Here is a 12531-nt window from a genome sequence, read left to right on the forward strand (position 1 = left end):
ACATTGCCGCCTCAAGTTCTCTGCCGGCCACGACTTTAACATAGATTAATGAGGCACAATCCCCAGTCCCCAAACTCAAAGTTGCACACAACTGTCCAAAGCCTCTCGAGGCGGAGAGTCTCATCTGGTAATTTTTTCAGGCATTTACAGTAGCCACCCCAACCTCCCACAGCTCAAGCGCGTGCACAGAAGAAATGAACAGCGTCAGCAGGGGTGGGAGGTCCCTAAGAGTGTACGCATGCGTAGTGCGACGCACGCAGGCGCAGTACGGTCCCCCGGGCGACGGTGGCCGCGGCTCCTCGGGGTGCTCGGCTCCCGCCCATCCAGGCCAGCCCCGGCCCGTCTCGCCCCAAGGAACTCACTGTTTGGGGCCGCGAACTTCCTCACCGTGCCCCACGAAAGTAAAGCTTGGGGACCTGGGGGGAGCCGGAAGTACCGCCTTGCGATCCCCAAATACTGTCGGGGAAACGGAAGTGGCCATCGGTGGCAAGTTGGGGGAGACCGGAAGTGACGGTACCTTGGGGAAGCCGGGGGCGGAGCCCGGCGTGGTGGTGGTGTGTGTGGGTGTGTGTGGGTGTGTGTGTGGGGTGTGTGTGTTTGGTGTGTGTTGGTTGCGCCGCTCTGCTGGAGCATCGAGAGAAGGCGGAAGAGGGGGGCAGTCAGCTAGCCAGTCTGGCCCCCCGTGAGTGTCCGTCATCTCGGGTCTGTAGTGACTTAGGCGGGTTCGATGGGCGTGGCGCGCGTGCGCGAAACTACTGTCTCCGCAAGTCTGGCGCGACCCCCCCCACCCCCAGCTCTCGCGTGCCCCCCAGGGTTTGCCGAACTTGGGGGCCTTTGTCATATCGCGACTGATGATGACACCGGTCTCTTTTCCTGGTTCCTAGCTTGAGTGGCCTTCCCTTATTGTGATTGGCACTGTGGAGCCCCTCCCATCTCCCCGTCCTCCAGCTCCCTGTGCGGTCGATCTGCCCTTTGTGTTTTTCTCCCTGTGCCCCGGAATCAGAAGGGGGATGGGGGCGGGTGTGAGTGTGTGCGCTTGTGTGGGAGAAACTCTTTAGGTATTAGGGCGGAGACTCAGGCTGGAGAGGCTTCCGGGTATATAAAATCTGCTCTGGGCGACAGCAGGCCTCCCTCCCTCCATTCTTCCTTAGCGAGCTGTCGGCCATGGAGCCCAGTGATACTACCAGTACCACTACCAGTATGGAGGAGCCTGACAGCCTGGAGGTGCTGGTGAAGACCTTGGACTCTCAGACTCGGACCTTTATTGTGGGGGCCCAGGTGAGACCCCAGCACTTCTGGAAGACCCTCATTAACTCTTCCTTTTGTAGTCCCCTTACTCTGAAAGAAGAGCCTGGTTTTTTGTGTATTTTGTTTTTTATTTTGGGTTTGGTTTTGTTTTGGTCCTCAAATGTTTTTCAGTTGGTTCCTTTGTTCATGTTCCAGACAGGACGTTTTCTGGTGTTTCTTGTTGAGTGAGGGTATGGATGAGGCAGATTTCATCTTGCCTTTTTCCACCGTGATGGAACTCAGAGGGAAATGAGGAGGAAGGGGGAAATCTATGCCATCATCATGAGTGAACCCCAGCCCAAAGGGACAGATATAGTTCTTGCCTTGGGGAAAGAAAACAGAATGGTGATCCAAAACACAAGTCTTAAAAGCAAAAATTGGTTAAGTCTGTGCTGTGTTTTTAAAGGCTAGAAATCAGACCCTATAGTGCAGGTAGAGCCCTAATAGTCTATTGAACGGAATTACTAGTATTTGTGGCATAACTTGAATCGTGATTTTAATGCCACAGACATAGCTGTCTATGTCATTAACTCCTGTAATACTTGAAGACAGAATCATGAGGTCTGTAGTTTTTAAAACATACACAAGAAGACTACGTAGGCTTTTGTGATTAGATGTGTGTAAACATTCTGGTACTTCCCAAGAATATGTTGTCCAGTTAGGAAAGTGTTTGCCCCTTTCTCTCTTTCTACTTAGTTGAGTCTTTGTTTTGATTTTCTGCCCCATTTTCTTTGTCTTTGCATTTACTTTGGAGATTATAGAGTTATATCATTTTGTGTTTGGGGAGGGGTCACTGGTATCTTTAGACACACATTCTTTTGGGAGCCAGGGAGAGAAGTGAATGTCAGTTTGCCTATCTGTTTCCAGCCATGTGATTTTCTTCTGGGCGTATAACCTGAACTCTGTTAACATTTATTGTCTGTTTTGACAGGTGTTAACACGTCTTAGTTTTGGGCTTTGCACAATAATTACCTCATAAGGCAAATGGGTAGTGATTTTATGATTGGGTGATTTTTACCTAAACCTCACTCCCAAAAGTCAGTTGTTCCTCTTCTGATAGTTCTTTATCTGTTTTACTTTGTAGATGAATGTAAAGGAGTTTAAGGAGCACATCGCTGCTTCTGTCAGCATTCCCTCTGAGAAACAGCGGCTCATCTATCAAGGACGAGTTCTACAGGATGATAAGAAGCTTCAGGAATACAGTAAGAGTTTGGGGGAGGCAGTTTAGAGGCTGAGGCAGCTGTCTGTAGGGATGAACTGAGGCCTTCAGCTTACCTGATCAGATAATGCTTTGGTGTGTATCTTTTTTTTTTTTTTTCCCTGCAGATGTTGGGGGAAAGGTTATTCACTTGGTGGAACGAGCTCCTCCTCAGACTCAGCTCCCTTCTGGGGCATCATCTGGGATAGGGTCTGCCTCAGCCACCCATGGTGGGGGACCCCCACCTGGTACTCGGGGGCCTGGGGCCTCTGTTCATGACCGGAATGCCAATAGCTATGTCATGGTTGGAACCTTCAATCTTCCTGTAAGCTTGTGTTCCACATAGGATGGTTCTTGTGGGGGAGGGTGGTTTGATTGTGGTGATAGCAGAGAGCTTGTAAGACAGGTGTCGTGGTCTTTAGATTGGGTTTTCAGGGCCCTGAGGTCTGATATGGCCTTAGTCTTTGAGAAACAGGGTGGGGCTTTCAGAAAATGAGTTGGAGGTGTGGGGGCCTTAGTATTTGGCTTCTCCCAGAGCAACTTCCCTTACCCTTTTCTCAGAGTGACGGCTCTGCTGTGGATGTTCACATCAACATGGAACAGGCCCCGATTCAGGTATCATGGGCCTGGGAGGGTCAGGGAAGGGGATCTGGGAGAAGGAGGCCATGAGGTGGGGGGTGGACCTGGCCGAGGAGATGGCCGGGACCTGGTTCAGTGGGTGGCAGAGTTCGTGGCTTCATCCCAGACATACCCTGATTTTCTCTCTCTCATCGTAGAGTGAGCCCCGAGTACGGCTGGTGATGGCTCAGCACATGATCAGAGATATACAGACCTTACTTTCCCGGATGGAGGTCAGTGGACAGGGCTGGCTAGAGTCTGTCTGTCTCTTCGTTCTCCCTTTCTCCTCTTCTCTCCGCCTAGCAGTGAAAGCATGACTGGCCATATCAGCTGGATTGTTCCTGCGTAATCTGGTCTCTTCTCTGCAGTCTTCAGTCTTTGGGTCAGGAAAAAGTATCTTTGTCAGGCTATCTTGTCCCTGCCAAATCTTCGGGTGCCTGGTATCTGAAGTTTGTTTCAAATTTGTCAGATAACTTTGGTGGCATCTTCTTTCCATTACAGAAGCAGTTAGTGCTTTTTTAGTTTTTTTTTTTTTTAATTTATTATTATTATTTTTTAATGTTTTATTTATTTCTAGGAGAGAGAGAGACAGCGTGAGCAGGGGAGGGTCAGAGAGAGAGAGGGAGTCACAGACTGAAACAGGCTCCAGGCTCCGAGCCGGCAGCCAGCACAGAGCCTGACGCGGGGCTCGAACCCACAAACCGCGAGATCATGACCTAAGCGAAAGTCGGACGCTTAACCGACTAAGCCACCCAGGCGCCCCCTTTTTTAGTTTTTAAATTGCTATAGTTGATGCTGAGATGTTCTATTTCCATTAATTTGTGCTGTGGTTGTAGCCTGTGACTTTTCTCTCTTTTCTTGTGAGGGTTTAGGGAAGCGTAATTTTTGTATTTTATTGTTAATTCGTAAGTACGACAGCTGTTTATTATGTATCTTATTTAAGTTTTATGCTGGTGGCCGGGGAATCAGGCTGATGCAAAGCCCTGCCTTCAGGGAGCCCAGTTAGAGCTCCTTCTCCACTCATTCTCCTTTGTCCTAAGTAATTCTCTGCAGCAGTCTCATCCTGCCTTTGGTATCCCGATTCCCTCCCCTTTAGTGTCGAGGAGGACCCCAAGCACAGCACAGTCAGCCACCCCCCCAGACGCCAACCGTGGCCCCGGAGCCTGTAGCCTTGAGTTCTCAAACATCAGAACCAGTCGAAAGTGAAGCACCTCCTCGGGAGCCCATGGAGGCTGAAGAAGTGGAGGAGCGTGCCCCAGCCCAGAGCCCGGAGCTCACCCCTTCTGGCCCAGCTCCAGTGGGCCCAACACCTGCCCCAGAGACCAATGCCCCCAAGTGAGAAACAGAGGGACCCTTTGGGAGGGGGCTTGGGGATCGCAAGTGGAAATGTGAGAGCCAAGAAGGTTATGATGGAGAAGACGGCTGCTTGACAGTCTTACCTGTAAGGCTAGTGTGGAGGGGCAGGGAGAGGCTCTGGACCAGCTGATGAGCATAGAGCAGGCAGCTGAGCCAGAAGTACTGCTGTCCCTGGGGTAAGAAAGTCCAGACAGATGGTGTTTCCTGAGCCTGATCAAGATTCTCTCCTGAGATTTCACAGGCCGCACCTCTTTCTTCACAGTTAGTTTCTTGCCATCACAGGTAGAAGATCGTGTGGTGGGGAAGGCAGAAGCAGTATATTTTCTCCTCTCTGTCTTCCTGTGGGTACATAGATGCCCTGCTGGTCCCAGAGGGGCTTGGACCAGGGGTCTTGGAGGCTTGGAAAGACAGGGCAGGTGTAGTCTATATGTCAGCTTGGAGTCTCGGGGTCTGAGGAAAGCTTTGGCTCACTGCCTCTCGGGGTTCCCCACAGCCATCCTTCCCCTGCGGAGTATGTTGAAGTGCTCCAGGAGCTACAGCGGCTTGAGAGCCGCCTCCAGCCCTTCCTGCAGCGCTACTATGAGGTTCTCGGCGCTGCTGCCACCACAGACTACAACAACAACGTGAGCCCCGCCTACTCCCCTCACCCCCATTTGTCCTGAATAGAGCAGGCCGAAATACAGCTGATTCTTTCCCCCAGAAAAAGATCTTGTCTGCAACAGAATGATTTCTCTGTAGACTCGTAAGTGATGTTTTCCTTCCTTACAGGGAAGGTCATGGTCTCTGTGATACTTACTGTCTTTGTACCTTTTCAGCCCTTGAGTTACTTAGGAAGCTTACACAGAGTAAGGGAATTTAGCAAGTGATGCCGTTGTCATTTGTTGTGGGGTTTGTTGTAATAGGGAATTTTCTGTGTACGTGAAGTGGAATTCATAAAGGTTGGGTCTACTTGGGCGCTTCCAAGGCTATTCCTGGAGGTGTAGAGAGCCTCGTGTCATTCAGAGGTGTTACTGCTTTTGTTATCGAGGTTTGTCGCAACCTAATATTTTTGGCCTTTCTGTGCTTGGCCCTGGGGATATAGCAAGAGGGCCGTGAAGAGGACCAGCGCTTGATCAACTTGGTGGGGGAGAGCCTTCGGCTGCTAGGCAACACTTTTGTGGCGCTGTCTGACCTGCGCTGCAATCTGGCCTGTGCGCCCCCACGACACCTGCATGTGGTCCGGCCCATGTCACACTACACCACCCCCATGGTGCTCCAGCAGGCAGCCATTCCCATTCAGGTGGGTCCGAGGAGCCTGGCATGAGGGAGAACACGCGGCTGTTGGTGGAATGACCCAGGATAGCTACTGGGTTTGGTGGTAGCGAGAAGGGCTAGGGACTTTGGACATACATAGTGACGGAGACTTCGAAGTATACCATGGGATTGATGTGGCTCTGGCTCTTATTTTACTTACTTCTGTCTTATTCATCTGTCTTCTCCAGATCAACGTGGGAACTACCGTGACCATGACAGGGAATGGGACTCGGCCCCCCTCGACTTCTAATGCGGAGGCACCTCCGTCTGGTCCTGGGCAGGCCTCATCCCTGGCTCCCACTTCTACAACTGTCGAGTCCTCAACCGAGGGGGTTCCTCCGCCAGGGCCAGCTCCCCCACCGACCACCAGCCACCCAAGGGTCATCCGAATTTCCCACCAGAGTGTGGAACCCGTGGTCATGATGCACATGAACATCCAAGGTGAGTTAGGATTGGTTGTTGGTAGAGAAGAGCAACACAGTGTGGGACGGGGGTTGGTACTGAGGTGTGAGAGAGGGAGGGTGGGGAAAGGAGAAGCCAGAGCTGACTGAGCTAGCAGAGGAACCAGACTAGAAGCTTTTCGTTGGCATGTGTGGGGAGGGGCAGGAGTGGCTGCTTGTCCTTGCAGATTTGTTTGCATGGTGAAGGGAGTGCTGCCTTCCTGTCTAAATAGAGGGAGAGGCAGGCTTTCTTGTGGGGGAAGTAGCGGCCTGAAGGATGCCAGTCTCAAGAGGATACAGTTAGGTCTTGGCCCCGCCTGTCTCAGGGCCACTCTCTCTGTCTCCCTGCCCAGATTCTGGCACACAGCCTGGTGGAGTTCCGAGTGCTCCCACTGGCCCCCTAGGACCCCCTGGTCATGGCCAGACCCTGGGTAAGAGTGAGGGCATCAGAGCAGGCTGAGCTCTGGTAGAGAAGGGGTAGGGCCGAGTGGGTGGGCTGAAGGGGGTCCAGGTTCAAGGTTACATCAGACCCGCCCCCCAGGCTCCACCCTCATCCAGCTGCCCTCCCTGCCCCCTGAGTTCATGCACGCCGTCGCCCACCAGATCACTCATCAGGCCATGGTGGCAGCTGTTGCCTCCGCGGCCGCAGGTAATGACCTGGAAGGGGAAGTTTGGGAGGTGGGGCACGGTCCACGGTGGTGGGTGCTGTTGGCTGGCGGGCAAGGGCCCAGCCTTCAGCCCTCTCCGGTCTCTCCCCTCTGCCACCCACAGGACAGCAGGTTCCAGGTTTCCCAACAGCTCCAACCCGGGTGGTGATTGCCCGGCCCACCCCTCCGCAAGCTCGGCCTTCCCATCCTGGGGGGCCCCCAATCTCGGGTACTCTAGTGAGTAAGGGTTTGGGAGTTCTGGTGGGGAAGTTCAGGAAGAGAATCCTGTAGTGGGGAATGAAAAAGGCAGGACTGAAAGCCCCCTGCTCTCCCTTCAGCAGGGCACTGGACTGGGTACCAATGCCTCTTTGGCCCAGATGGTGAGCGGCCTTGTGGGGCAGCTTCTTATGCAGCCCGTTCTGGTGGGTAAGTCCTCGTTCTTCTCCGTCTCCCGATGTAGTCATTCCCACGGCCTTGAAGCCTGATGCTCCTTAACCTCCTTGCTGGTGCTTCCCAGTTCTCTCCATCGGTCCTTCGTTCTTGGTTTCCTGCTGGGAAGACCAGAATGTAAATGCTGTGGGGTCTCGTTTCTCTGGATTTCAACTTGTGTTCTTTTTGGTCTTTGTAGCTCAGGGGACCCCAGGAATGGCTCCACCTCCAGCCCCTGCCACAGCTTCAGCCAGTGCAGGCACCACCAACACAGCGACCACAGCTGGTCCTGCGCCCGGGGGCCCTGCCCAGCCTCCACCCCCTCAACCCTCAGCAGCCGATCTTCAGTTCTCTCAGCTCCTGGGGAACCTGCTGGGTCCCACAGGGCCAGGGGCCGGAGGGCCTGGCATGGCTTCTCCCACCATCACCGTGGCGATGCCTGGTGTCCCTGCTTTTCTCCAGGGCATGACTGACTTTCTGCAGGTGAGTGCCTAGCTTGCTCATTACCTCACCCTTCCTGTCCTGCGGCTCGGCCAGGCACTGGTGCCTTGTTGCTGTGGTATTGCTGCTGGGCTACAGCCTCTGGTGGCATGTTGGTGGGAGGGAGCCTTGGGAATTTGTGGACTCTGATTCCCACCTGTCCCTGCCCTGATTTGGAGATGAGGAAAACGAGGCTGTGAAAGCGAAGTAATTGGTGTTGGTGCTTTGTAACCTAACCCATTGAGAGGGAGAGAAGGTTGGTGCTCTGCCCCATCCTGCCGTTGCAGAACTACATGCGCGCATTGTGCTTCGGAGAGCAAAGATCAGAGAGCAGCTCTCCATCTTCCACGGCCCTCTTGGTTTGTGTCTTTGTAGTGTCGTTTTTCATTCTTGTCTCCACACTCACTTTCTGTTGTTTGTTCCTTTTCTTTGCCAGGCAACACAGACGGCCCCTCCACCCCCTCCGCCACCCCCGCCCCCACCCCCGGCCCCAGAGCAGCAGACCATGCCCCCACCAGGGTCCCCTTCTGGTGGTGCAGGGAGTCCTGGAGGCCTGGGTCTTGAGAGCCTTTCACCGGAGTTTTTTACCTCTGTGGTGCAGGGCGTGCTGAACTCCCTGCTGGGCTCCCTGGGGGCTCGGGCTGGCAGCAGCGAGAGTATCGCTGCTTTCATACAGCGCCTCAGTGGATCCAGCAACATCTTTGAGCCTGGGGCTGATGGGGCCCTCGGTGAGCAAATTGGGGGCACCTTGGTCTTCTCCAGGGAGGGACAGGTCAATGGCTTCTGTTGAGGGGTGTTGCCGAGGTGGGATGAGGCCAATGGGCTTGTGGTGGGTGGGCAGGCCAGGTGATAGAGGCCGCTGCTGACTTCTTTTCTTGTTCCTAGGATTCTTTGGGGCCCTACTCTCTCTTCTGTGCCAGAATTTTTCCATGGTGGATGTGGTGATGCTTCTTCATGGGCATTTCCAGCCACTGCAGCGACTCCAGCCCCAGCTGCGATCCTTTTTCCACCAGCACTATCTGGGTGGCCAGGAGCCCACACCTGGTAACATACGGGTAAATGAAGGTCTTGGATCCTAGCACTCTTCTCCTTGTCACCTTCAGTTCCTTATTCCTGACTCTGTTTATCTGTCGTCTAAAGCTATGAATGCTCCAGCCCAAGCCCTGGACTTACTGGAGGTAGAGGGGAGGGCAGTGTCTTGAGGGCTGGGGCTTGGATCTAAACTTGCATTGTTTCCCCCATAGACGGCAACCCACACGTTGATCACAGGGCTGGAAGAATATGTGCGGGAGAGTTTTGTGAGTACCCCTTCCCCCTTCCCTCTTCTCCTGGGTTTGTGCAGGGTAGCTGCTGTTGCTACTGCCTTGCCTCCTTGGCTTCTGGTCTCCCAGGGTTTCTAATTTGGGGGTCTTTGTGGGTCTTGTTTCTCAGTCTTTGGTGCAGGTTCAGCCAGGTGTGGACATCATCCGGACAAACCTGGAATTTCTTCAAGAGCAATTCAATAGCATCGCTGCTCATGTGCTGCACTGCACAGGTCAGGGGCGGGCAGGGCTGTGGAGAGTGGGGGCCAGGAGTTGGGGTGTTAGATGTGCAGGGCTGCTGGGTGCCAGCATCCCCTCCTTATGTCTTGCTCACAGACAGTGGATTTGGGGCCCGCCTGCTGGAGTTGTGTAACCAGGGCCTGTTTGAATGCCTGGCCCTCAACCTGCACTGCTTGGGGGGACAGCAGATGGAGCTTGCTGCAGTCATCAATGGCCGAATTGTAAGCACCACCCTGCCCTAGATCTCCAGTCTTCTGTTTCCGTAGGTTTCCATTCTCTCTGGTATGCTCTGGTTTTTATTTTTTTCCCCCAACTGCCATCCTTTACTTCTGACACCTCTCAAAAGCTGGTTGAAGATTCCTTTTTCCAAGGCTGCTTTCTGCCCTCAGCGTCGCATGTCTCGTGGGGTGAACCCATCCTTGGTGAGCTGGCTGACCACTATGATGGGACTGAGGCTCCAGGTGGTTCTGGAGCACATGCCCGTAGGCCCTGATGCCATCCTCAGATACGTTCGCAGGGTTGGTGATCCCCCCCAGGTAAGGGACCCAGATGGGCTCTGGGATCAGGGGACTTGAGGGAACTGGAGAGGCCTGAGAGGGCTTTCTGTGTTTTCCTTTTCTATCCAATTTCATAGCCACTTCCTGAGGAGCCAATGGAAGTTCAGGGATCAGAGAGAACTTCCCCCGAGCCTCAGGTACCAGGGAGAGTTGAGGGGCCAGGTGATGTGGAGTGGGGGACCGGGGGTGGAAGGGCTGGAGCTGGGAACACTGAAGCTCTCGTCTTCTCGCTATCTGGCTCCCAGCGGGAGAATGCTTCCCCAGCCCCTGGAACAACAGCAGAGGAGGCCATGTCCCGAGGTCCACCTCCTGCTCCTGAGAGTGGCGGCTCCCGTGACGAACACGATGGAGCTTCAGCTGAGACTGAACCTTGGGCGGCTGCAGTCCCCCCAGTAAGTGTCGGGAGGTGGGCTGGCGGGCTAAGGCAGCTGAAGGTTGTGCCAATTACTCCTCCCCTTTTCATTGGCAGGAGTGGGTTCCAATTATCCAGCAGGACATTCAGAGCCAGCGGAAGGTGAAGCCGCAGCCCCCCCTGAGCGACGCCTACCTCAGTGGTATGCCTGCCAAGAGACGCAAGGTTTGTCTGCTTCTTCCCTGAGGATCTGTCTTTATCCAGCTTCCCCTGTTGTGCTTAGAATCCAACTATTTAGAGCCAGAAGGAATTCTTCCTAGTTTAGTCCCGTCATTTAATGGATGAGGAAACTTTCCCGGGGGTTGACTTGCTCACAGTCGCTGCAGCACACCTTCACGTTAGCGTTTGCCAGCAGTCCTGTCCTCCCTCAGCTGCCTGGTGACTAGGCCTGTGACTAGGGCCTATTTTCCTTAAGGTGGGCTTCCTCTTGTGGACTAGCCAGCTCAGAGTGCTGGCTAGCCTGACTCATCCTGCCCCGCTTGTTTCAAAGAGCGAGTCCAGCACATTCATATGCCGTGTATCGGCCAGAGCAAAATGAAATTAGGAAGGCATCTCTGCTGTCAAAACCTGTGGACTATTCCCCTTCTCTCCACTAGCGTAGGAACTCAGTGGTTGACTCCTGGAAAGGGTGAGCTGGGTGGTGGCACTGGATCTGACGTTGATCCTCTTTTCCCTCCCGACCCCCTGTCCCCCAGACGATGCAGGGTGAGGGCCCCCAGCTGCTACTCTCAGAGGCCGTGAGCCGGGCAGCTAAGGCAGCCGGAGCTCGGCCCCTGACGAGCCCCGAGAGCCTGAGCCGGGACCTGGAGGCACCAGAGGTTCAGGAGAGCTACAGGCAGCAGGTGCCCCCACCTTGAAGCAGAATAGGGATGGTCTAGTGGGAGGGGTTGGGCTAGGGCCCCTCTTTTCTGATCCTTTCAGAGATGAACTGGTCAGCTTGGGGCTACCACTTGACTTTTTGAGTTTTTCCCTAGTGGCATCTGGGAAGGCCTCTACCACTCACAATGTGGCTGGTGGGGAAGTGTTAGCTCCTAAGGGATGGCCTTGTGTGCTTGCTGGGGTCCCAGGGGCCTGGCCGCTGCCCCTCCAACCTGCCTGCTCTCCTCTCTCTAGCTCCGGGCTGATATACAAAAGCGACTACAGGAAGATCCCAACTACAGCCCCCAGCGCTTCCCTAATGCCCACCGGGCCTTTGCTGATGATCCCTAGCTCTTATGGCCCTCCCTCATCAGGGGACTGTTTCCCTCATCTTCCTTCACAGTATTTAAGAAATAAAAGTCAGATTTTCCTGGCCCTTTGGTGTCTAAATTGTCTTCCTTAAGTAACCTAAGTACTTCAAGGGCACTTGGGTGGTCTAGTTGGTTGGGTGCGTGACTCCGGGTCTGGTCATAATCTCAGGGTTCAGGAGTTTGAGCCCGGTCTTGCTCTCTGCTGCCCAGAGCCTGCTTCAGAAACTCTTCCCCCTCCCCCACTCACACACTCCAAATTAAAAAAAAGTACAGTTTTCTCTGAACTTGTTTAAGAATTCCTAGGAACCTAGCCGTGTAAGACCACTTGTCACTTTTCCCTGGGAAATGTGGACTATTCATGTTCACATAGTACAACACTAAAATGTATGAGCCTATTGGCGGGGACACCTGTTTTCAAGGAACTTTTTCATGCAGAAGCGTTTTAAAAATCTTTTTTAATTGAGAGAGTGAATGTCTGTGTGTGGGAGTGGGGGATGGACAGAGGTAGAGAATCCCAACCAGGTTCCCAGCTGTCTTTGACAGAGCCCCAGGATTTGGGGCTTGAGCTCAAACCAGGAGATCATGACCCTTAACCACCTAAGTCACGCAGGCACCCCAAAACCATTTTACATGTGAACAAAAGAATGAAGGTCAGAGAGGAGGAAACTTAACTCTAGGCTAGCATAGGGCTGTCCTACTATACAGTAAAAAGCCTGCAGACCTAAATACAGTCTTAGCGTGACCAGCCGAGTTTGACAGTGGTGGAACTCATCTACCTGGTTCACGGAGCTTACTTTACTGTTCATGCTTGAACGGAGTCTGTGACAACTTTAAAGGCATGTTCTCTCAGGTTTGTAGCCAGGACCAAAATAGCACAAGGCCGTAAATCCTTTGCTACTCCCTTTGAGATGCATTGTGGTCCTCTCCCTGTTTGCTGGCTTCCCAAAGGATGTGGCAGAAGAGAAGGCCAGGTCCTACTCTTTACAGCGTCCACCGGGATCTTTTCCAACACTAGCTCAGGGACATAACTGGCCTGATGACTCC

The 12531-nt window shown here is 53.6% G+C and overlaps 1 protein-coding gene across 25 annotated transcripts; it reads left to right on the plus strand.

Annotated features, from left to right (window-relative positions):
* The first annotated feature begins 259 nt into the window (after positions 1-259).
* BAG6 (BAG cochaperone 6) lies at positions 260-11552 on the plus strand. 25 transcript variants are annotated; one of them, XM_039219522.1, is made up of 26 exons: positions 260-513; positions 1152-1278; positions 2372-2489; positions 2614-2810; positions 3047-3100; positions 3262-3336; positions 4200-4438; positions 4953-5082; positions 5541-5738; positions 5941-6193; positions 6519-6623; positions 6734-6841; positions 6964-7076; positions 7181-7265; positions 7468-7751; positions 8185-8476; positions 8634-8803; positions 8993-9046; positions 9180-9282; positions 9386-9510; positions 9679-9825; positions 9924-9983; positions 10092-10238; positions 10316-10423; positions 10954-11100; positions 11372-11552. In XM_039219522.1, the coding sequence occupies exons 2-26, from the start codon at positions 1165-1167 to the stop codon at positions 11465-11467; spliced, it is 3522 nt and encodes a 1173-aa protein (XP_039075453.1). In that variant the 5' UTR covers positions 260-513; positions 1152-1164; the 3' UTR covers positions 11468-11552. The 25 variants fall into 25 exon arrangements, with proteins under 25 accessions (XP_039075453.1, XP_039075464.1, XP_039075466.1 ...); XM_039219520.1 differs by having other exon boundaries at positions 261-513; positions 7178-7265; XM_039219523.1 differs by having other exon boundaries at positions 261-513; positions 6546-6623; positions 7178-7265.
* Positions 11553-12531: the final 979 nt, after the last annotated feature.

The sequence above is a fragment of the Hyaena hyaena genome, unplaced genomic scaffold (genome assembly GCF_003009895.1).
Source record: "Hyaena hyaena isolate Hyena2069 unplaced genomic scaffold, ASM300989v1 scaffold_830, whole genome shotgun sequence".
Taxonomy (NCBI): Eukaryota; Metazoa; Chordata; class Mammalia; order Carnivora; family Hyaenidae; genus Hyaena; species Hyaena hyaena.

Excerpts from the sequence above, each read along its gene's own strand:
- BAG6 (XM_039219520.1), top strand. The coding sequence starts at position 1,165 with ATGGAGCCCAGTGATACTACCAGTACCACTACCAGTATGGAGGAGCCT. Across the intron at positions 9,984-10,091 it reads GAACTTCCCCCGAGCCTCAG|CGGGAGAATGCTTCCCCAGC; the intron begins GTACCAGGGAGA and ends TCTGGCTCCCAG. Across the intron at positions 11,101-11,371 it reads AGGAGAGCTACAGGCAGCAG|CTCCGGGCTGATATACAAAA; the intron begins GTGCCCCCACCT and ends TCCTCTCTCTAG.